The following is a 24,700-nucleotide window of genomic DNA, read 5'->3' as shown; positions in this document are numbered from 1 at the left end:
TTCTGGGGACAAATGGTTGCGACTTGGATGAGGTTGAGCGAGGCATTGGGGGGAGGGATGGCGGGTTCAGGGCTCCAAATCCCTTCCCCCCCGCCTCTGCCAATAGACGCACAAACAAGGAACAGTCCAGAAGTTCCACAGCAATTGGATTCACGTTCATTTCCACAGCTTTTCACTGCGGCGCACCTGACTCTGACCTTTCACCCCAAGCTCTCCCACAGATGAGCGACTGTTTCTTAACAAGTGAGTTCAGCAACACAAGCAACAATTAATTGTCAAAGCCCATTTGCTGGTTTGGATGACATGAGCTCAGCGGAGGGTCATCCGCGTCTTCCACAATCATGTGCACAACACGTGCGGCGAACTGTGGCAAGAAATATTGACACGGTGGAGTTGGTTAGTGCGGAGGTCACACGACTCTGACAGGATACGGAACTTTGCTTGTGGTCGAAAACTATATTATAGATATGGATGTGCAATCACGATCCTCCACGAGTCCTCGGCAAAGATTGATATCAATAATTGACACAGCTTGTCGCGGTTTCTTCTACATGGGATGGAAGCAACAACAAAAAAAGAAGACATTTGTTCTCATCTCTCGCTTCCTTGCTTTCCACCAATCACACATCCTTCAGAAAGACGCCATCTTGGTACAGATTATTCATTTTCATTGTGAATGTTGAGATTCAGCAGTTGGTCAGATCAATTCTAGTGAGACACAAAAAGAGCTGCTGGCATCCATCCGTCCCTCTTCTTCCGCTTATCCAGGGTCCAAGGCCAGCCTTGCCATTACCCAGCAGCGAGGTTTTCCCAGGCCAACCGGGAGAGGTTGTCTGTCCAGCGTGTCCTGGGTCATATCCGTGGCCTCCTCCCGTTGGGACATGCTCAGAACATCCTCACCAAGGAGCCGTCCAGAGGTTTAAACTACTAATATAGGCAATTATGAGCAATTTTTGGAGGGCGTCAAATACGGGCATTTTCCCCAGAGCTTGGTTCCCATCTCCCGCCAAAAGCAGGGGTTTATTGTGGTCATGAATAAAAGCAATTAAGTGCATTTGGTTGAACTCATTTATACACACACTTTGCAAACATTTTTGCTCTCATAGAAAAAAATAAAAGTCAGTAGTAAAGATATAAATTATGACTTGAGCGCTGACAGCTGCAGGATGTTGAGACTCACTAGAGTGAGGATTCCTAAATATGCGTGATGACAGCTTCACATGTGCTTGAGATCATGCAACTGCTCACAAATTCTTGACTTAACAAAAAAAAAAAGAATAAGAGAAGAGAAATCGCCTTTCAGGATAGAAGGGCTGCTTCTTCGAACCAGCAACTCAACCATGACTTGGAAATGGACTTTGGCTTACCTGCCACATTGAAGGTGCATGTACAGAGAAAACAAAAAAAAAAGACATTGACCATTATTTGTTATATTTCTTTGCCATGCACAGTTGTGTGCAGCCTGACGCCAAACATGGCCTCCCACTGTGTTCGGATCCACGCCAGCAGAGCCTGGAGGAGCTCGGAACTCTCAGAGCGCACGTGCCAGGTCTTCTCCTCTTTCTGAGTCTTGAAGGGGAAATGAAGAGAAGTCAAGCAAGAGAATTTCAGCCGACAAAGTCAGAATGTGGAGATTTCGGCCGACAAAGTCAGAATTTGGAGATTTCAGCCGACAAAGTCAGAATGTGGAGATTTCGGCCGACAAAGTCAGAATTTGGAGTGTGGCTCACCTCGTCATAGAGCTTGACATCCATCTGGCGCTGCCCGTTGGGCCACAGGTGGAGCGAGCTCACACAGCTGATGGGCAGCGTCTCCACAACAGAGAAGCTCCCGCTGCTCGGCTCCGGGGGGCCGTTGACCGTCGTCGGCTGCTTTGTGCTCTTCCCCCACTGGTGATCCTCGCTCAACAGGTACAGAGTCTCTCGGGTCGCCAGCACGGTCAATGGCGCCCACGTGTTTTCTGGAATGACACAGACAAGACACAACATTTGAGTTAATACAGGGATGTGATTTGACCAAAGTGAAATTATCTGAAAATTTAGCCGGGGGTCTGGGGGCCGCTGGCACTCGCTCATGGGTTTTCCGTGTTTTGAAGTACTTTCAATGCACTCACATGACAAAGAAATAGACAAAACAACAGCATCAATTTTCAATGTATATTGAACTATCCCATATAAAATGGCAGTTTTAGTCAACTCAAAATCAGTCACATTGAAAAACATTGGACTGCCTTTGCTTTTAAAAACTGTCACTGAGAATATCATCATATCTAACTAATGTGATTACTAAGTTAACACATAAATAATGTTGAAGAGTTCAAATTTCATGAACAAATAATTGTATCATGACCAAATGAAAAGTAACTCATATTAGAGCATACCACAAATGTCTTTGTTATAGCAGAAGATGTTATCTGTCGGAGTCATGTGCATACACCATGAACTACTATAAAAAAATAATAATAAAAAAAATAAAATAAAATAAAAAAATCGGATTTTTTTTTTTTGGGGGGGGAGATAAAAAAAGCGGAATTCCGCGAATTAGCGGAAAAATCACATCCCTGTTAATATGACCTTGTAGCATTTCATCGTTTAAGTCATTGGTCGCACAGGTGAAAGGTCAAAAGCCCACCAATGCTTTTAATTGTGGCCACATTTGAGATATAACATTCACACAAAATGGTCAGTTGAGGTTTTTAAGAACCTTTACTTAAAAAACTGCACTATATGATGTTGCGGGGGGCGTGGCTCAGGGTGCCGAGACGATCGTTCAGCAACCAGAAGGTCGGCTGTTCGATGCCCGCTCTCAATCCCATGCATTATTATTATTACATGATTTCAGCATTCATTCATTTTTATTCTGTTAACATCAATAGCTAGCATGCAATGCCAGGATTTTCAGATTGCCTTTGTAGCTCATCTCCCAGTCGAAAACAAAATTCTATCATACAATCCCCGTCCGTTAGCTTAGCCCAAGCATTGACTTGATTTATTGTTTCTAGAGAAGGTGTTCTCGATTAGCTTACCAAACTGTTCTGTATCGAGCCACACCTACTCTGTGGCAATCAAATTAGTATTTTGTGCAAAAGTTCTAGCGATATTGTGGTCACCATTACATTTTTTTCTTCTCCATTTCATGTCTACAGCTGTGCGGCGAGCAAAGACGCATTTTGGCATTGAGTGCATGCAAAGTTTAGCAACAACCTAGCAAGGCAAATCGGGACACGCTCAAACGGCAGAGCAACAAATTCCGCCGATACACGCAGCTGTTCGCGCAATCAGAAAATTGCCTGAGGAAGATTTCAGACAGGGCGGTTGTCCCGCATCTGCGGCACAAATCAATTCACTTCCTTCACCTGTGGCTTCTCAAAGCCACCCAGCAGAGACGTCAAATGGCCGCGTAGTGGCATCGTATAATGCGGTGGCAACGGCGGATGAAGCTAATCAGGTGGCTAACCTTGCAGCAAAAAGGCCAGAATGTAGCAAAACTGCAGCTGGCCGTCCTCCACATCGGTTTGGATGTCTTCACACACAAGAGGCCTGGCAGAGGAAAAGAACACAACATGAACAGAACACAAACGAACACACAGTATTGCCGCCTTCTTGAGTAGAAGAACCGGCAATGTCGATACAAGTCGAATGTCATTTAGCAGATCTTGCTACTTTTTGGCCCATTTTCTAACATGCTACAGAATCACAACCATTTGTGCATTTCAGTTTGGAATAATGTCTTGATTTTGAACAAAGGGCTGCAAATTGAAAAAAAAAATATTTTGAATTTTTTAATCCAATTCACAGATTAATAGTAATAATAAAAATACAACATCAAATCAATACTTTTTTACTTCTATACTTCCTGGAGCTCACCTAAGCACATCAAACTTAGTGTTCTCTATAATTTGGGAAAATTCTGCTAACGAGTGGAGGAAAACATACAAATAAAAGGTGGATAACAACAACCTGCACAACAGCACACCCAAGTCTCACTGCCTGACACATGGTTCCAATTAAAGTGTGCTTTAGCAGCTAATTTAACAGCGCGGTGCTACAAGATGAAGTCTAAAAAAAAAAAATAATAATAATAATCTGATTGTAATAGAGAGAAAAGGTGCATCCGGATACACAACTCTGGTTTCTGGCGGCGTGTGTTGAAGTACCAGAGATGGTGCTGAGGATTGAGTCTAGTGGTTGAGATTGACCTCAGTTTGCTGTCGGACCGGTGCGCCATCTCACGCACAATTCCTACAGAGACACGACACGAAAAAAACACATTTGGAGCACAAAAAGTAGCTGATGGAATAAAAGTGAAGGCCGCCGGAAGAAATGCACTTGATCGGACACATTATTCCTTCGTTGCTCGTCCCACAAAACTAAAGCAAAAGACTTCCTGACTAACATATGACGATGGGACGACTATTAAGTAAGTCAAAAGTCACACCCAAACCTTTGTGGGGAAAAAGGCCAGAAGTCAATCTGAGACTACTGTTGCAACAGTGTGCGTCTGCTTTGGGGTGAACTATTGCAGCAACATAAAGACCGTGGTTGGGAAAGTGTCAGCGGCACAACGCAGCTGTCACACGGCATCCGAGGACAGCAGCAAACTGCTCGTGCAATTTGACGGCTAAAAAAGGGCAGGCTGGATTTCAACAGCACGGCTTCACAGCCAACTTTGAATGGACACACTTCACAGAGGGATTTAGGGAGGCGATGCGGGAGGAGGAGGAGGAAAAGAGCATGAAAAATGATTTGGGTCACGGTGCTGCAAAACCACCTCGTTCGTTGTCTTGAAAGGTCCCCCGAAGGTGGTAAATGTGCAGACTTTCTGTTTTTGCGTGCCCATCAAAACGAATTGCTTTCCATCAGCTGTAAATCATCGAGTTGTATTACAGATCACACATTCCTGAGCCCACCGGGGAGGGGGGGGCATAATCAAGGCTTTTCCTTCCGGCTGCTGTTCTCACAAGCACGCGAGTTGGGCCGGGACAGATTTTCGCCCGGGATCACATACTGTATGGCCTAGTGTTTGTGTGGCAAGAAGACCTGCTGCTTCGATAACCACAGTGGCAATGTTGCAGGGATGTGATTTGACCAAAGTGAAATTATCTGAAAATTTAGCCGGGGGTCTGGGGGCCGCTGGCACCCAGCTAGGTCCGGAGCTCATGGGTTTTCCGTGTTTTTAAGTACTTTCAATGCACTCACATGACAAAGAAATAGACAAAACAACAGCATCAATTTTCAATGTATATTGAACTATCCCATATAAAATGGCAGTTTTAGTCAACTCAAAATCAGTCACATTCAAAAACATTGGACTGCCTTTGCTTTTAAAAACTATCACTGAGAATATCATCATATCTAACTAATGTGATTACTAAGTTAACACATAAATAATGTTGAAGAGTTCAAATTTCATGAACAAATAATTGTATCATGACCAAATGAAAAGTAACTCATATTAGAGCATACCACAAATGTCTTTGTTATAGCAGAAGATGTTATCTGTCGGAGTCATGTGCATACACAATGAACTACTAAAAAAAAAAAAAATCGGATTTTTTTTTTTTTGGGGGGAGATAAAAAAAAGCGTAATTCCGCGAATTAGCGGAAAAGTCACATCCCTGATGTTGACATTTTGTGGAGTCAAAAGCAGAACAAGCAGCAAGTGGAGGAGGAACGGGTCAGCGAGTTTCTTTCCCACACAATCCCAGTTATCCTTTTATGTGTTTTCCACATGTTCAAACAGGAAGTGTTTTGCGCTCGTGTTTGGCCTGAACTCCTTCTTACCTGTCAACAGGCCAAAGAAGCCTTTGCAGCGTATACTGTCCCGCACCAGGAGGGTGTAGGCCACGCCCCTTTCTTCCCCATCTTCAAATGCCATGTGGATGCTCTGAGAGCCAAGCCCCACCTCCAGGTAGCTGAGCTCTAAGATTGGGTGGCAGTCACGCTTTTGGAGCCAATCGGAGAGCTGCCCCTTACTGGGAGGGGACGCACACCAAGGTGAGACTCAGCAGTGGCAGTAACTCCAAAAATACACAAGGGGGCTAAACAACAACTTAGAATGGAAGAAATCAAACACAAGGTTTCAAGAGCACATCAGTGTTGCTCAGCCACTCACCTGGCTCCCAATGTCACTTCAAGGACGTAGATTCTTTTGTCGGACACCACCACCAGAGACGCAAACTCTTCCGGCTCCCCAAATCTCACAAGTGATGTCTGACGGCAAAATGGACATTCAGCCCGTGGAAATGTAGCATACGTGTGAGCACAACAGGTGTGCTCACCTTTAGGAAACAACTGAGCTCCTCTTCCTCTTCGAAGACATCCACGTCCAAGAAAAGTTTCAGCCGATGGTCGACGGCTTCAAAGGCCTCGCTCAGCACGTCAAAGTCACCTGGAGAAAGGCGCTTGAGTTAAAGACAACATTTGTTTGTTGAAGCTAACATTTCACCAGGTAAAAAAAAACAACAAAAAAAACACCACTTTCTATTTTGTTTTAATGATCTTTTTTCAAACCAACTCCCATGTTATTTTGAAATGGAGTTGCACGGATCAGGAAATATCCCATTGCATTTTGGTGAGGAGGATCAGTGGTCCTTCACCTGGATTCAATCGAACCCCAGGGGTTCAATGAAGTCAGTCTCGGGGGTTGAGCAAATGTTTTGTGATGATATGCTTCACTTGGGCATCAATGGCTGCAGGTGATCACGCCACATTGCTTGGCCTATCTGTGCTGCAGGAAATTTGGTGTGCTCAATAGTCGACTTGTGACTGTTGTGATGGTACGTCGTGATTTCTGCATTACTAACTAGCTAAAGAAAAGAAAGTGTTCGGATGAGTATGTGCCATATGAATTTGCAAGTATAACGGAACGTATGGTGTTCCACCGGGTTCAATTCTGGGGCCTCTGCTCTTTTCATTTTATCTGCTGCCCCTGGATTGCATCTAAAAGGGGAAGTCAACCCCCCAAAATGTTTTGACAATAATATGTTCTATGCAGCCCCACTAGTCTAAATATGGTATTCTGGTTAATATTTCATTAGCGGAATATAAGTTAAGCAACAAAATACAGCCATTTTTATCCATCTCAGGGGGCGGCCATTTTGCCACTTGCTGTCAATTGAAGATGACATCAATGTTGCTGAGGTCTCACATAACAACCAACACAGCACAGTTTCAGAAAACAGGTGCCCTCTGATTGGTCATGAGCAACATCGATGTCATCTTCAGTCGACAGCAAGTGGCAAAATGGCTGCTCCCTGACATGCATAAAAATGGCAGAATTTTGCTTCACAACTCATATTCCAAAAATGTCATATTAATTAGAATGTCATGTTTAGACTATTGAGGTCACATATGACATATTATTGTCAAAAATGCTTCAGGTTGACTTCCACTTTAAGAAAACAAGATGGTTGTTTTTAAGTACTGTAAAAAATATAAAGTTGAGTTGACTGATGGGAGTCAGCGTCCGAACTGATGATTTGCAATACCAAGTTTTTGCAATCATTCAGCACAACTAAAGGAAGACTTCCTAAAGCTGCATAAAGATGCAGAATACAAGAAGACAACGCTTGAATTCAAGATGAAGAAAGATTTGATGAAAAGTCTACTTTCCTCGTTCATCGTGTTCACCAGTATTTTACTTTTCAGTAAAGGGTTCGGTGTGTGCGTTTAGGCAACTGGTGGGGTTCAGTACCTCCAACAAGTTCAAGAACCACTGCACTAACACGTGAATTTGAATGGTGGCCGGAAAATTCGGTAATTGTTCAATCAAGTAAGCACAAACCGGTGGCGTTGACAATTCCTGAATGCTGGATGGCAGGCGGCGTGGCACAGATGGCGGCGTAGCTGTAGCTGCCAGCAAGATCATCCTTGCTTTGGCCGTCGGCATTGTAGGACAGGGAGAACGAGTCGGCCCCGCTCTCCCCGATATACAAGGAGTTGCCCTGCGCGGTGAAAAAAGTGGGCTCCTCTGTGATGCCGGTCGAGGCCGTTTCCTCCGGATTACTGCTAAGACTTGTGTTCACCTGTTAAAGAGTGCGACATTGCAGTTGACGACTTTTGAAAGTATATCGGAGGGGGGGAAAAAATCTTCCACTGATAAAACGATACCTTCACGTCTTCATTGCCTGCAGTTGATGGACTTTGGATTGGCGTACTGCTGTAAGGGAATGACTGGCCAACTAGCTGGATCAAGTGGTCACTTCCGCATTCTGGACAGTTGTCACAGTTTCCTGGAAAAAACAAAACAAAACAAAACAAACCATCATCTACTGCTTTTCCTGTATAGTGTACAAGGTCACAAGTGCGCTACAACTTCCAACCTATCGCCCACCTGTCTCTGATTGAGAGTTGGGATGCGCCCCTCCTTGAGATGGGGGACTATTCACACATAGATATTCATAATTTTGGACAAATTAAGTCTCCGATTAATACATGATGTTGACTGCGGGAGGAAGCGAGAACCCACATACAAAGGCCTCAGGATTGTTTTTGCTGCAACATTAATAATCACGTACCCACTGTTCTATGTGCAGTTTGGACATGTTTAAAAAAACAGAATCATTATTTCACAGGTGAATTTACGCCTATCAAAAAAATGACTTTAGGTGTGTGGCAGGTTACACCCTAGACTGGTCGTCAGCCAGTCGCATGGCACGTATCGGCAAACAAGCATTCAATTGATTTCAGCCACGGTAGGGAATTTTCAAGCAAACTAGTCCCAGCTGGCGCTGTGCAATCTTCAAAACATCTTAACAACAAAGTGGAGTGTGCGTGCCAGGGCAGGACTTTTACGTCAACTGTGGTAAAATCGCACGTAGGTGGCTTCCTGCAGAAAATGATGTCAGCTGTTTATAAAGGAAAAAATATCATAACAAAAGAAGATCGAAGGGAAGATCAATTGCCCGGATGACTCACTCATCATGTCTTTAGAAAAGGAAAAAGCGATCCCTGTCTGAAGATATCACGATATCGTGCCCAGTACGTTTTTCCACCTGGAGGAACCATCCCTTTGTTTTGAAAAAAATGTCGGGTGTTTTGAAGAACTGATTTACTGCCCGTGCATGATTGAGCTTGCGCCTTCATTTTTGCTCACCTTTGTTACCCTCATCACATTCCATCAACTCCTTGCCGTCCTGCTCATCTGCGCCCTCTGGCAACATCATAGGCCTTCTTGTACTCCTGGCTCGACCTCCGGCCTCCATGAACTCTGACCCGCAACGGAGGCACTGCAAATGAACACAGCCTGGAAGGAGCCCTGCTTCACGACGGCGGTTGGCCTCTGCCACAGGTGACAGCACGTCAACCAGATCCTGGTCAAGAAGGTTACCATCAGGGTTATTATTGTTTGGGAATTTTCATTATAGTTCGTTTTTATTTAGTTTGGAGTCTGTTTTTTTAAAATTTTTTTAGTTAGTTTTAATTAGCTTTCATGGTGGTTCTGTTAGTTTTTATTTTTAGTTATTTAAAAAATGCTTAAATTTAGTTACATTTTAGTTAGTTTCAGTATTGTTTTTTTCTTTTCTTTTTTTTTTTAAATGTGTATTACTTATGCGCAATATTTAATAAACACCATGGGGAAAAAAAAAACAGCTAATTTCTTACAAAGTGTTGCATTTGGGCTGAGTTAAATGAAAAAGCAGGCAAGCCGAGCCATTGGAGCCAAAAGTCAAACACGAATTGTCGCCTCGGAGCGACTGCATTCGAAGGTGCTTTTCTATTGGCTGCAGCTAGATGACATCATTTCTGTGTGACACACTTTCAAACGTCTTTATTCCGGTTAATATCGAAAAAATATATACTTAAAATCACGTTTAAAATCATCCCCAAAGGTGGATATATTAAATTAATTACCAAAGACTAAAACAAAGGACATTTGTTTTACTTAGTTTTGTAAACATAAAATGTAGTTTCAGTTAGTTTTTTTTTTACTAAGCTTTATTTATTTTTTTCCGTCAATTGTTTTTTGAATTTTCGTTTGAGTTTTTTTCATTAGTTTTCGTTAACTAAAATAACCTTGGTTCCGATAACACAAATCAAACACGCTTATGTTCATGTCATCCGTCTGAGCCGGAATTTTGTTCTTTGTTTGCAATACGACAAAGGTGTTGCGTGCGCGTGTGAACAACCTTGAGGGCCTGCTGCGGGTCATCATCCAGAAGGACGTAACATCGCCACCTCTTTTCCTTCACGATATAGTCAAACTGGATCTCCACAGCTGGAAACATTGCTATAGTCTCCTGAAACAAATGGTTTTTTTTTCAGTTGATTTATGCAAAAAAAAAGCAGCCCACCAAGTGCTACAAAAGTGAGTTGACCTGGCGGGTCCATGCTGCTTGTGTGGCTTCCACCCTGGCCAGGCAGTCCAGCTCTAGGCGACATCTCTCCTGGCCAGACTGCACGTCTACTTCAAGCAAATGACTCTGTTTGACACACAGAAACACCTCCTTTCTCCCCTCACCTTGACACCTTTCATCTTCCTCTTCGTTGTCCGCCAATAAGACACCCACCAGAAGCGGCAGACACTGGTCCACTGCACTCAAAAACACTCCATCAAATGGTGTTTGACAACATATGAACAACATGTTTTGTCTGTTTTTGTTGTTGTGATAATTACCTCCCAGGTCTTCCTCGTGTTCTCCCTGCTTGGAATTGGCGCTCTCCTCCTCCCTCGCTGACTTGTGTGAGTCCAAAGCGGGCCCGGATGAACGGAACTGGTCTGCCACCGGCCCATCCACCGGAGTGTCTTCCAAAGTGGACTCAGTGTGCTGAGGGCTCTGACTGGGCCACTGCAACGTGGACTCTGTCTCTAGCTCTGCCTCCACCTCTGGCACCCTTGGCTCGGATGAGATGAGCGGCGGAGGAAGAAGCTCCGGGGAGAGACGGACGGGGGCGAGGAGGCAATCGGAGAGGGTTTCCGAGCCATTAAGAGTTTTGGCGGGAGGCGCTGCATCTACGTCGAGGTGGTGCTGGTACCGCAGCCAGTCCTCGCCCAGCTGCTCTCTGAAACTGGACATGCGCTCAATCTCCTCTTGGTGTGGAAGAACCATATCTAGGGAGGAAGCACACTGGCACTCATTACAGTGCAGACCGGCGCCACAAGTCTAAAAATAGACATCTGACTCAGGGATTCGCGGTTATGGGCAAGCAGAGCCTGCCCGTCTCTTCCCTTGCATGTGAAAAGTTGGGGGAAAAAAGAAATTGACATTAAACTAAATATTTTATATAAGTCACCAATATACCGTATGTATTTTTTAATCACACATTTTGCACATGCTGGAGTTCAACAATCTCTTCAATCATTCTGATCATCCAGAGTGAGCAAAAGTGCACAGTTGAGCTCAGATAGTAACACGCCGCTGCCAGCAGGTGGCAGTCCTTAGCTCCATTGGCAAAACAAATTCTATATTGATCATAATTGAAATATATATTTCAAATAAGGTCAAAATTGAAATATAGGCTGGTCTTCCATTTTGCGTTCATTTTTTTTTTCTCCGACTGCAGAGCAGTCAGTCGGTGCCTCACCAGTTAAGAAACCTCAATGCATGTCACTGATCTGACTCTTTTGATTGGTTGCAGCAAAACAAGTCTGAGTCATGTAAAATCACAATAGTTGTAAATGATGCTTGACTTATGCTTCATTATTACACTTTGCATTGTTTCCATTTTCAAGATGTGCTTTTGCTTCCCCTGCCCAAGACTGTAATACATTGTTTACTTTATCTGGATTTATACAAACATGTTTTTTCCCCCTCTCCATTTGGTCCATGGCACAGAGCTCCCAAAAGTCTGGTGGAAATGGTGTTGCATTTTTGTGTGTGCTAAATCCTGCTCAGTAACTAGCTATTGCACAAACATGAATGAAACATTTCCTCCTTGGAGGTAAGTGTCATTAAAAGAAGCACAAAGCACCTGTCATACAGGTAGAAATAACCCACCCTGTGCGGAGGACACTGCCCGGTAGTCCGTATCGCTGGGCTCAGAGATACTCGCTCGCCGCACTTTGACCTGGGTGCGCAACACAGAATGATTTCAAATCAATTCCCACAATAGATCACAGCTGTCAACTCTATCACACTGGACCAGCATCGTACCCGCGACTTCTTTTTGCGGGTGCGTGAGACTCGCACCTCCCCCACTGAGAGACTATCGCTGAGCTCCCCAGCTCCACTTGACACATCCGCTGCAAGACTTTGTTCCAACTCTGCCGGAGGAGACGACTGGACCTGGACAATCAGTTGTCCAGCTTTCGGCAGAACCTGGAGAAAAGAGTCGGATCTTGTTTTCAGACGTTCCTGCTGTAGATCTTCACAAACATTTCTACACTGAGGGTGCGGGAAACTTACAGTTAACTCGGAAGGGGAGAGAGGAACACCATCGAGTTTAACCTGCTAGAAACCAGTACATGTGAGTGGCATTTAAATGCTCTCATTTATGTCAGTTTTATTTTTATTTTTTTACCCACTCTGAGCCCGACAGCCTTTGGCGAAAGATGTCGAACAGCACACGTGCGATGAGTCTTCCGGAAGTACATCGGGTTGCCCTCCAGGTTCAACTTTGTGATAAGACATTAGGCATGTTGAAATAAACCCTCTGCAGCATGACATGTATGGACAGATGCATGCGTGCGTCCTCACGGTGTTAAGGCAGTGAAGCAAGGAGAGAGGAGCCAGTTGCGAATGCTCCAGCAGAAGATTATAGGCCAGGTCCAAGTGCTGGAGCGATGCCAACTGCTCCACGCCTGTTAATGCACAAATGCGATAAACAGAAACATATCAAGTGCAAATGCAAATCATTGCGTTTTGATCACTGCATCGTGTACCATTTATGGTCTCCAGTTCATTGTTCCTGAGGATGAGCGTGAGCAGTTTGACCCGGGCGCTTATGCTAAGTGTTGGCGCCCTCTGAAGGCAGTTGTAGCCTAGATTCAAATGTTCCAGTTCACTCAAAGGCTGAGAGGTAGGAAGGAGGAGACATTTAAAAGAAGCATAACGGTAGCAGTTGAAAATAAAAATGGAGGCAAACGGTCTGACCTTTAGAAATTCTGCACACTCCTGAATCTTGTTGTGACTTAAATCCAAAGACTTCAGGACATTCAGGAGACTCTAAGACGGAAGGAGTAGTGCGAGCTTGTGTCAGTGGACAGAAAGGTCAGGTAATGGTTAAAAAATGTCATGGAGTCATTTGTCTCACTAAAGACTGGTCAAGGCAGACAATGAAGTTGTAGCTGAAGTTGAGGGTGTGCAGCTCCAGCCATGGCAGTGCAGAGCTGAGGTCACCGCCGCACAGGGAGAGCAGCTCCTAGAGGAACAAGTTGCACACTTTCTGTCACACGGGTCTCAAACTGTCGGATGCAGTGGCGGCCATGTTGAGAGCACCTCCGAGGAGCTGAGGCTCTTTGAGCAGATGAAGACCTCCAACTGGGAATAAACTCCTCGGAGACCCTCCAGACAGTGCGGGGGGACATTCTTCAGCTGCCAAGAGAAATACAAAAGACAGACAGATGTTTTATACAGCTTAAAAAATAAATAAATAAATGAATTGTCCTATAGGGGCAACACCGATCAGCTGTATTCAGCGTAGCGTTTCGCATGAGCAATCAGTGGTGGTAAATAAATGAAAAACCAAAAAATGGACACAGATAATGTGATGATACCAAACTGTGAAGTACCTCCAAACACTTTAAAGACTTGAAAGGGAAAATCTTCACACCGGACTGGAGTTTTGTGCTTGATGGGTTGATGAGCTGCATAAAGCACACACAGAGTTATCAAATAATAAATATTGCATTAGGTATTCATTTGTTGTCGCTTCCAAATCACCTTAAAGGAGATTGTTTTCTGCAGGACGTCAAAGAGGAACTGCAGCTGCAGCAAGGATGCAGTGTCAGCTGGATGGGACGGCAGGGCCAGGAAGCCATGCTGCTGATTCCTGGACTGCAAGTATTGCTCAAACAATCGGTTGAGCTGCTGCAAGCTCGTCGCCGGCAGGGTCAGCGTGCTGCTACCTCCAAGCACTAACTCGCCTGCAGATGGAGGCGGGTGGACAACTGAACTGACAATACGCACATCTTAATCAATCAGAATATTGTGGGGAAATGTTTTTGTTTCAGCGGTTCACTTAAAAATCATTATTTAAAACATAACTCTTGTTCATTACATTTGTTTTGATCATAATTACTTTATTTTACGTTGATTGTCATTATTTTGGTTCTTGATAGATAGATAGATAGATAGATAGATAGATAGATAGATAGATAGATAGATAGATAGATAGATAGATAGATAGATAGATAGTTGATGATTGGAGCTTAAAATCGCGCTCCAAAAATTTTAGAAAATCCAATTTATTTGTCGTATATTTACTAAACCTGTAGAGTTTTTAATTGAACAACAAAAATAATTAAACTTATATACGATGTTCTGATTCATTCTGATGTACCTGTGTATCAATATATTTAGACTGCGAGGAAACTAAAATTGAACCTGTAATTTAGGATCAAGACTTACCATTATTTCGGAGGAGTGTTGCCAGGCTAGTGACAAGCGAGGACTGACCACCACAAGTACGAGACATCCTTGATGAGCTGCTGTCGAAAATGACAAGCTCCTGATTTTAGACACGCTAACATTACAATCTTGAAAAACAAACAGCCATGTCAACAGGCACCAGCGTCAGAAGAACAGCTGACATTCCGAACTCCGCTGCCCTTAGCCAGCTAGCTAGCTAGCCGGCTAAGCTAGCTAAAACATTTCCTGGTCACAAGCTAAGACGTGACATGGTGACATGACATACACGAGCAATTGCAACTTGACGAATAAACGAGCAACATTAATGCGTTGTCACAAATATTTTCGTAAGACAATATTTTTTAGTACAGTACTGTAGTGTTTTTCATAGTGTTATTGACAACATTTGTGTCACGTGACGAGGAAGCGCCTACGGTGGCCGTGACGCACTGATATTTAAGCTGTGTTTTATTCTTCCCTTTTCTTGGGGAAATAAATCGTTTTAATTATTATAAAGTGAACTTGAATGACATGAAAGGCATCCACAACTAAACACAAATTAAATATATGTAATTAAAAAAAAAATCGAATTTACATATATAGAGTCACAAAGCATGGAACCACCCCGCCCTCCAATGATTTTTCTATCTATAATCTTTCAATTAAAAAAGCAAACAAATATATTTTCCATAGCGAGAACCTTAAACCAAGGAAACCATATATATTCTACAAAGAAGTAACATCCATGATTCCATTCTTTGTATAGTGCTAGTAATATTATTGAAAACAATGTATTTAAGATGCAGAATTGTACAAGAGACAAAACAGATACAGTATTGTCAAACACATATAGTCATATGATGACTTTTTCAGTACACTCTCTGAGCACTGCGTGGCGCACTTGAGGCGGGTTTGAAATGGCACGTTCTTTGTTACGTCACAGTCTTTATTGATACTGTGGCGTTAATGTATGAATTAAAAAAAATTTTTTAATGATATTTTATTGTGTTTGCAGTTTCCAGTTGGAGTGCACAGCATACACTTACCTTCCATTGAGGGTAGCATCAATATTGGTAACACCTTAAAACTCCTTAAAACCTTAAATTCTACACTACAAACTTCTAAAGTACTGAGCAAAGTATTGTCTTTATAAAGCTTTTGTATTGGATGTCATTTGATAGTATACGGCTGCACTTATGACACGACGTGAGTGCAGCATAATCTCACTCAATTATTTTTCCTGCACTTTATGTCTTTCTACCCTGTCATATATCGAAAGAAGTGATCACATGCAAGGTCAAATGGATAAAGAAGCAAAAAAGTGTCAGGGACCTTTGGACTTGGGTCAGGGGGTGACAGCCCACCTCAGGCCATGTATTTCAACACTCTTGGAGGAAATTGAATTGCAGTTACAATTAGACCAGTTCACATATACAGTTTAGATGTGTGGAGGGTTGGGTTGTGGTATTCCTGTGGTGTGAGAGAACCAACGGTACCCGCTGACCATTTCTATGTTCAAAATATTAGATGGTCTTTATTATTATATCAGGACTTGATATAAGTCCCTTGTGACTTGGAAGACCATAGTAGCTATTTTTGTGAGAATTTGCTCCGCCTCCTTGTTTTCATGGATTCCATTTTCCACATTCTGTGATTGTTAATGCATTCTTCGAAATGGGATACATTAACTTGCGCTTAGTGAAACAAAAGAGGCAAAAGTAGGCCAATGTATGCTAACGCAGCCTCCTTCCGCTATCTGTGCCCTCTTCAGTTCTATTCTATGTAGAAAAACAATATTTTGTGAGACAATGTGTCCCCTTCATATTGATATATACACCTAAACACATTTGTTACAATCCTAAAATGTAAAAGGATGAATATAGAGGATGTTTAGGAGATTTTTTTTTAAATTTATTTTCTTAGCAAGTGCATGCTGTCATATTATATGACAATAAAAGCCTGAATCGTGGATTTGTAGTCAGCTGATGCTGTTGTTGTTTTTGGGAAGACCGGTAGTAATTTCTAACCTATTATATATTTTCAAGAATCCCCAAGTTGGTGTTATGTAACTTTCAACCACCATTTTGCTAAAGCAGTGGTTCTAAAGCAGGAGTCCCCGAGCTTTAGGAGGACAAAACATATTGCAATCAATTATGTTGTATCATTTTATAATGTGAACACTGGTACCTACACTACATATTGGGATCAATTTACCAATAAAACAAACAATAAATCAATTTAAAACCCTAATTAGCTTTGGGCCAATTAAAAGCTCTGATATGATTATGATGTGTCGTCTTTTAAATCTGACATAATTGCATAACATTTGCCATCATTGTGAAGTTTGTTGTTGTTGTTATTATTATTATTATTATTGCTATTATTATTATTACAAATGCCTTTTTATTTATTTTTTACCGGAACAAAGTCCTTTCCACCCGCCCTCCAAAAAACAAAAGCTATATTTGTTCAAAAATAGGCCTACTGCCCTACTTTTTCGGGCAGTGAAGTGTAGTATGCAGTCTCTGTCTAGTGGTACACAAAAGTATCACTGCAACAAATACAAATACAATTTACAACATTTAAAATATGAATTACAATCAAGCATACAAGAATGAAGCTACGCATACATCCTGTTACAACTTCTTTTTTTTTATATACACTCCAGTACAATTTTTACTTTTCATGCATAGTATATTTTTAAATTGTCAAGAATTTAATTTGTTTTAATTACAGTGTACTTGACTTTTAAGTACATTACAGTGCATTTGCATGATCAACTGTTTGATTTTCAACATAAAGTAGGCTAGAATTTTTACTTCACTTTTGTGTAGTACATTTTAATTGAGTCATTATCTAAGACCATGACAATTTTATTTAAAGGGACGGTGTGTAGAAATGTCTCCCATCTAGTGGTGAACTATTACGATGACAGCAAAACATGTCAGCCTCCTGTATGTAATATAATTAGCGATGACTATACTTATGATTTTATATATAGGCCTATATTTTTTTTTAATGTATGGTGATAGAACATATTTTTGTACATACTCTTGAAATGAATAGCGTATTTTTAAAACGAATGAACATATCCCTTTAAACAATTCAAATGACTTTTACATTTACTGTTGACTTTATCCAGAAAAAGACCCAGACTTTATTCTCCTTTTTTCAGTAAATAGCCTATACTGTACTGAAGGCAAGTTTGAATTCTTATGGCATTCTTCGTCGATATGTTGAATTAGCCTTGGAATTGTGAGGGCGCGGCTGTCAAAAATATCTCCCTTGCAAATAGTTTCAAAGTTGACATGATCCAAGAGCTACTTTGAGAATTGTAGGACCCAGCAGATGGTTCACCTGTTCGCTTACGCGCGAGCAGCCCCCCCCGTCCCCTCCCTCTCCCCCTCTCGCCCCACTCCCCGTCCAAACTTGGTAATTCCTTCCAGCAGCAGCAGCCAACGATGATGCCACAAAAGCGGAGGCAAATAACAATGCTGAAGCTCTCCAGCCTGCTGCTCTTCGCCGCGTCCCTCACCGGCGCCTCGCTGGCCGAGATGGTGTTCCGCTGCCCGGCGTGCACCGCCGAGCGCCAGGCTCTCTGCCCGCCGCTCAGCCAGCCGTGCGCGGAGATCGTGCGCGAGCCCGGCTGCGGCTGCTGCCCGGTGTGCGCCCGGCAGGAGGGCGAGACGTGCGGCGTGTACACCGCGCGGTGCGGCGCCGGCTTGCGATGCTACCCGACGCCAGACTCGGAGCTTCCGCTGGAGCAACTGGTGCAGGGCCAGGGCCTGTGCCGGCACACGGTCGACGCCGACGTCACGAGCCAGGAGCACCGGGAGCAGACCAGCGGTCAGTCCCGCCTTTGCCGGTCCTCTCACCATCGACTCGGCTAAGTTGTTAGGGATAGCGCTGAGACACAATTATCAACTCGAAATTGAAAGTCGAAACTATACCATACGCATGCTTTTATTTCAAATACGTGGTCCTGCTTGCATTTAAAAAGGACACGGCACTTGTTGTTGTTAATTGACAACTTTCATTATATTAATGTCACACTGGTCATGTGTGAAGAAAGCAAATCCCGCCCATGCAGGCCCTCCACTCTTCCACCCCCATATATAAAGCCCTTGAACCCATCCAGCCAAGGTAGTGGCCTGAATTCTCACCAGCTGCAATACTTGGATGGTGCTTGGAAAAAAAAATCGTAAAAAAAATCCGAATGTTGATGTTGATGATTCTCTGAGGGAGTGGAGAGAGCCGGGAGACAGCGGGAGGAATGTTGCATTGTTTGGAAAAGATGGACTTCAGGCTTTGACCTGCAGTAAGCATACACTGCGCTCTACCTAGAAAATGGGCCGACTGTGTGTGCAGGAGGACTCCAGTGAGCCTCATGTGCTTCGTGTTTGTACAAGGACGGGTCACTGTGAAGAGGGAAAGTAAACAGCCTCATTATATGGATCATTCTCAGGCCCTCAATGAAACCGGACAATTTTGAACATGTTGCCTGAATGACAGGTTGATTTTGGTGCTGGAGTGCTATAGACGATCATTTCCCCGATGATAATCAGCAGTCATGATTAAGTTACTCCTTGAAGCAACCCTTCACAAACCGGCTCAAGTATTGCTGGGTCAAAGGTCATGAATCAGGCTTCCAAAGGCCTCACATCACTTTTGCTTGTTGTACATGAGCACGACATCTTCTCCTTTGGCGAATGAATGACAGCTGCTGAAAGTGTTTAATACTTTGTCATGCATATAATAATAATAATAATAATATTAATAACAGCTGGGATAGGCTCCAGCATGCCCACAACCCTTGTATAATAATAACAACAACAACAATCAACGACCCTTGTATAATAATAATAATAATAATAATAACAGCTGGGATAGGCTCCAGCATGCCCACGACCCTTGTATAATAATAATAATAACAACAATAATCAACGACCCTTGTATAATAATAATAATAATATTAATAACAGCTGGGATAGGCTCCAGCATGCCCACAACCCTTGTATAATGATAATAATAACAACAACAACAACAACAACAACAACAACAATCAACGACCCTTGTATAATAATAATAATAATAATAATAACAGCTGGGATAGGCTCCAGCATGCCCACAACCCTTGTATAATAATAATAATAATAACAACAACAACAACAATCAACGACCCTTGTATAATAATAATAATAATAACAGCTGGGATAGGCTCCAGCATGCCCATGACCCTTGTATAATAATAATAATAATAATAACAATAATCAACGACCCTTGTATAATAATAATAATAATATTAATAACAGCTGGGATAGGCTCCAGCATGCCCACAACCCTTGTATAATAATAATAATAATAATAATAATAATAATAACAACAACAACAATCAATGACCCTTGTATAATAATAATAATAATAATAATAATAATAATAATAATAATAGCTGGGATAGGCTCCAGCATGCCCACGACCCTTGTATAATAATAATAACAATAATCAACGACCCTTTTATAATAATAATAATAATATTAATAACAGCTGGGATAGGTTCCAGCATGCCCACAACCCTTGTATAATAATAATAATAATAACAATAATCAACGACTCTTGTATAATAATAATAATAATAATAATAACAGCTGGGAGAGGTTCCTGCATTCCCAAGACCCTGGTATAATAATAATAATAATAATTGTTGCAAGCATGTCAACAGTAGTCCAGTGGTTAAAGACTGGTGTGAGGGGAACCAGGGTTCGTATCCGGGTTGGAGCAGACACAAATTTGTATCTATATAACATAGCATGAGTTGGACACAATGTAACATCTGCATGATGGCCACAGTTGTCAATGTGGACGAGGTAACGATGTCAATTACATGAGAGCCAGAGTGGAAAGAAACAGCGGTGCCATCTGAAATAACATGCTTCGCTAACAAGAGACATTCCTGTCCAGTTGAAGCCTGACCGACTGAAATAGGCCAGAGATAATCCTCCACCCAACACGCACGTTTTCAAAACAGTGCCACACAGACCCCCCGTCGCCCAAATCAAGATGACAATTACACATAGAGTAGGTCTGCCTCCGATCTTCTTGTGCTTCTCGTGAAACAGAAAAACTCGTCACCCGTCCGTCCGTCCGTCCGTCCGTCCGTCCGTCCTTGTCGGAATCTTTTGATCTATTTTCTCCAGCGCTTGTCGCCGTTTGGGTCACAGGTGAGCTGCGATGACTTTGAGTGAGAGGTTGGGTCCACCTCGTGCCAGTCGCCAGCCAGTCGATAAACCAGCATCATGTTGGAATGTGGGAGGAAGTGCTCATCATCAGGAATAACTCGGTGCTCATCATTTGAAGGCTTCTTAAATGCGCGGTGCTAAAGTTGTCGTCTCAATCTGAAAGATGAAGAAGGCTTGCCCAGTTGCCCGAAGCCACAGGTGGGCATCGAGGGCCGGAGTCCTGCAGGTTTTGCAGGTTTCCCTTTTCCAACACAGCTGATGGATGATCAACTCATCAGCATAAGCCCGATAACGATCCTGCTGATTGGAATCAGCTTGTGTTGGAAGAGGGAAACCTCCAAAACCTGCAGGACTCCGGCCCTCCAGGACCCGGATTGCTCACCTCTGCCCTAAGCGGACCCATCCAAGCATTCTTGATACACTTCATTCATGGATTCTCTTAACAAGTCTGTGGATGAGCATTTAACCTTTCTGAAATGATTTCATCTTTTACAATTGTGTTGATGTTGTAATGAGGCCACATTTTAAAAAGGTTTTGAGGAATTTTAAAAAGGGGTTTTAAAATAGGGTTGGAATGAATCAATTCATCTGATTAGAAGAAGAAAAACACGTTTTAATTTCCGTCCCTTTATTCAAAAACAAGACATTATTTGAATTTGTCAGTCCAGAAAATGTGCAAACATAAATTAAGATTCCGTTTCTGGTTTGGTCCATAATTATCAACAAAATGTTTATCATTGATTTTCAAAGTAAGAGTAAATGTTTCATTTTGCTTCAACACAAATAAAATCAGGCCTTGGGGACGACCTTGCGCCCACTTTGGTGACCCCTGTTCTTGAAAACATGGTTGACGGACAGTCTCGCACATTCATTTGTTTCTCTTTTCTAGTTTTTCCATTTGGATTTATACACGGAACTTGTTTTGTGCAGCAACTCAAGCCCCCAATTGTGTCTGCACAGACCAAAGATCAGCCATCCGAGTGTGCCTGAAGTCTTTGATTGTATTTGTGGACATACCCTGACCCGAGCTTTGAATGAGGCGGTATTCGCTCTGCTGATCCGAATCTTGACGTGTCACCTCTGGCCTTTGTGCATTCTGGGAATGTATCATGGATCGCTTTTGGAAAGGAACTCATTGTCCCGGGATGAATGAAAGCAGTAGACTGGACAGTTGGCCTGCTCCTCTGTTTTTAGTGCTGATCCGAGCCCACCGAGGCCTGAAAACTCCCCATAAAGGGAAGGAGGGGTGGAGTGCTGTGCTCCTCTGTGCACATACAGTGAAAGAGATTGTGACCTTTGGCCTTTACAAATGGTGCGCTCATGTGTGGGGCTGCCCAGACTTTAGACCTAAACAAAATGTTTTACTAACAGAGGAGTTTGCCTTTTGCTGATAATAATTGCAAAGCTTTTAATGATTCTTTATGGATGAACTCATTGACTGGCAGCCATTTTCACTGAATTCGCAGCTGTTTGACTGGATTTGGACTGATTTTGCTATTGATATTGTGTTCTATTGCTATAAAACATGGAACCCTTCAGTAAGGTTAAGAAGCACTGCTCTAAATTGTAGGCTGGTCACTTGGGGGGTAATTCAATCAATAAATAAGAGGCAAAGACGCCAATGGCCAGTCCAGCTCCGAATTGAACAGAAAGTCCTCTCCCGTCCTCCTTCAGGTGAGGCCATAGAACTGCTGTCCGAGTCAGGCCTGAGTGACGTCCGCTTACCCAGCAAGGAGAGCACCTGGATGGGACCCAAGGAGAGCGCTGTGCGACAACATCGCCAAGAGATGATGACGAAGATGAAGAGCAACAAGGTGGAAGAGATGAAATCGACGCGACCCAGACAGGTGAGGACAACGCCGCAAATGTTGGACTGCAATGGTGGCAACCGGGTCCACATTTGTACGTATGCATATTCATCCATGGACGTCTAAGGTCGAACCTAATCCAAGGAGCTGGATTCATCCATATTTCAAAACCAATTTTCCACATAAGTTAAATTGTTGACATTTTGAAGTAACATCTTAACGGTCAGAAAAGTTAACTAGTTAAGTTATGTATACAGTAATTGTCAACATTGGGCAGTGACGTAAATTAGAAATGCAGCTGGGTGTTGTCGGCTGTTATTTTCACCCTCTTATTTCATTATTTATGCACTCAAAATAGATCCTATTTAGACCATCTTTGATGTACATAATATACGTACAACAAATAATTAAAAGTAAAACATGTTCAGATTGGATTGTAACGGAAGTACAACAAATGGTCTTTTTTTTCTTGCTCTTCTCTGTCTGCAGAAATTGTGGCAATTACAACTTTGAATTCTAATTTTTACACCACGTCTGAACATTTAGTGCGTATGACCACTATTAATTAGTTTAGTTGGAAAAAAAATGTGTGTGACAGTTTTTTGCCGTATTAATATTAGAAACATACATGATTGCTGCAGTAAAACACAATAAAAAAGTGCTATATGTGTTTGATAAAGTTCTATGAATTTATTCCAAACCGCAGTATTACCTTTATTTTGTAGTATTTCTCTTGGCTGTTCCACTTGAAGTGCCAAATGTGAGATGTTGTGGCGATCTCTTGCATAGCCTTGCACTCAACCCTCCTTTCCCACCCGGATGTGCTTTGTTTTGGGTCTAAGACTCCGTGTCAGCAGGAGTTGGACCAGGTGCTGGAGAGGATCTCCAAGATGCCTTTCAGAGATAATCGAGGACCCCTGGAGGACCTTTATGCGCTGCACATCCCAAACTGTGACAGGAGAGGGCAGTATAACCTCAAACAGGTGAAGAATAAACCGTTTCATAATGTTTGGGTGCCATGCTACTTCCGGGTAGCAGAAACGTGATGGGCTGCACTAACTTCAAACATAAAATAGAATATATTTAAATGAATCCAGCAGAATTGGGGGTGGGGAGAACAAAACTGGATGTCATTAATAGTTGTACAAAGAAATAAAATAAAATAAAGGATAAACTAGCTAATCAAAAAATATAATTAAATAGTGTGAAAATAAATCAAATGATAATAAATAAATAAAATATTGTTTTTTACTTGTGTTGGAAAACATAATTGTCTGCTAGCTAACGTGAGCTCTATTGCATGCTCTTCCTTTCAGCATCAAAAGAGAATATCCGTGCCATTAATCAGCGCAACAGATATCTTCAATCACATCTATTTTTTAAAAAAAAAAACATTTTTCTGTTGAAATGGAAGTCTTCCGACCTTTTTACATCACAGCGAAATTGTCTATAGATCTTCAGAGGCTCTTTTTTCCCCCCCTTTTCCTTTTCCATCTAGTTGAACTTGTAATGTATTTCTTCTATTGTAAGACAATTGCTTGTATTATTCCAGTGCAAGATGTCTCTCTATGGTCAGAGGGGCGAGTGCTGGTGCGTGAGCCCCCACACCGGCCGAGCCATCCCAGCGGCCCCCACTGTGCGGGGCAACCCCAACTGCAGCCACTACCTTCCTGAGCTGGAGCTGGAGCTGGACATGGCCAACATGGAGCAGATATAATGCTAATAACACAAAAAAGGAACTGTCGAGCAACAACACAAATGAGGAAGTGAGGCCAACTTGCAAGCCTCAGAGAGCACATTGTCAAACTTAACATAGAATAAAAAAAGATTTGTAGATTCAAGGAGCTTCTTTGCTTTTATTTTCTGTCAGCCATCCAATGGCGCATTGAGATACTAGTGTGACCATGCTTGTATCTCAAAGCACTTGTATCATCATCTAGCCCCAGTAAAATGAAAATATAAAATTGTGCTTTATGAAAACATACAGCAACGATGTGATTAAATAGAAGGTAAAGAATGGTATGCGCACCTTGGCCACTTGGCGGCAGTATACTACAGACATATTAAAACTCCTCAATAAGCTGCAGTAATATTAGCTCAACATGATTGGGACTATTTTATTGTGTCTAGATGAGCTGCTTGAGCAT

General features: G+C 42.5%; 2 protein-coding genes across 4 annotated transcripts; one reads left to right on the top strand and one right to left on the bottom strand.

The window, feature by feature from the left end:
• Positions 1-1,054: 1,054 nt before the first annotated feature.
• On the bottom strand, positions 1,055-14,934 carry stk11ip (serine/threonine kinase 11 interacting protein). 3 transcript variants are annotated; one of them, XM_077568764.1, is made up of 25 exons: positions 14,510-14,934; positions 13,823-14,025; positions 13,672-13,746; positions 13,379-13,474; positions 13,194-13,301; positions 13,034-13,105; positions 12,823-12,952; positions 12,638-12,741; positions 12,466-12,555; positions 12,347-12,391; positions 12,095-12,259; positions 11,939-12,008; positions 10,618-11,052; positions 10,319-10,533; positions 10,130-10,240; positions 9,097-9,313; positions 8,112-8,233; positions 7,786-8,026; positions 6,281-6,390; positions 6,115-6,212; positions 5,784-5,974; positions 4,157-4,241; positions 3,457-3,539; positions 1,731-1,960; positions 1,055-1,569 (listed from the first exon to the last, which is right to left on the bottom strand). In XM_077568764.1, the coding sequence occupies exons 1-25, from the start codon at positions 14,574-14,576 to the stop codon at positions 1,429-1,431; spliced, it is 3,504 nt and encodes a 1,167-aa protein (XP_077424890.1). In that variant the 5' UTR covers positions 14,577-14,934; the 3' UTR covers positions 1,055-1,428. The 3 variants fall into 3 exon arrangements, with proteins under 3 accessions (XP_077424890.1, XP_077424899.1, XP_077424908.1); XM_077568773.1 differs by having other exon boundaries at positions 12,347-12,388; XM_077568782.1 differs by lacking the exons at positions 1,055-1,569; positions 4,157-4,241 and having other exon boundaries at positions 1,795-1,960.
• Positions 14,935-17,938: 3,004 nt separating this feature from the next.
• igfbp2a (insulin-like growth factor binding protein 2a) lies at positions 17,939-24,394 on the top strand. The gene is made up of 4 exons (XM_077571598.1): positions 17,939-18,355; positions 22,420-22,592; positions 23,396-23,536; positions 24,106-24,394. Exons 1-4 carry the CDS (start codon positions 17,971-17,973, stop codon positions 24,268-24,270), a joined length of 864 nt encoding a protein of 287 aa, XP_077427724.1. The 5' UTR covers positions 17,939-17,970; the 3' UTR covers positions 24,271-24,394.
• The last annotated feature ends 306 nt before the right edge of the window (positions 24,395-24,700 follow it).

The sequence above is a fragment of the Vanacampus margaritifer genome, chromosome 1 (assembly GCF_051991255.1).
Source record: "Vanacampus margaritifer isolate UIUO_Vmar chromosome 1, RoL_Vmar_1.0, whole genome shotgun sequence".
Taxonomy (NCBI): Eukaryota; Metazoa; Chordata; class Actinopteri; order Syngnathiformes; family Syngnathidae; genus Vanacampus; species Vanacampus margaritifer.
This window is presented reverse-complemented; position numbering and strand designations above follow the sequence as displayed.

What these genes read in the sequence shown, in the direction of transcription:
- stk11ip (XM_077568764.1), bottom strand. Translation starts at nt 14,576, where the DNA reads ATGTCTCGTACTTGTGGTGGTCAGTCCTCGCTTGTCACTAGCCTGGCA. An exon ending in AGGAATTGTCAACGCCACCG is followed by an intron (nt 6,391 to 7,785) that starts GTTTGTGCTTAC and finishes GCCTTTCTCCAG; the next exon opens with GTGACTTTGACGTGCTGAGC. An exon ending in TCTGGCCTTTTTGCTGCAAG is followed by an intron (nt 1,961 to 3,456) that starts GTTAGCCACCTG and finishes GTGTCATTCCAG; the next exon opens with AAAACACGTGGGCGCCATTG.
- igfbp2a (XM_077571598.1), top strand. Translation starts at nt 17,971, where the DNA reads ATGATGCCACAAAAGCGGAGGCAAATAACAATGCTGAAGCTCTCCAGC. An exon ending in AATCGACGCGACCCAGACAG is followed by an intron (nt 22,593 to 23,395) that starts GTGAGGACAACG and finishes TTTGGGTCTAAG; the next exon opens with ACTCCGTGTCAGCAGGAGTT. An exon ending in GGCAGTATAACCTCAAACAG is followed by an intron (nt 23,537 to 24,105) that starts GTGAAGAATAAA and finishes GTATTATTCCAG; the next exon opens with TGCAAGATGTCTCTCTATGG.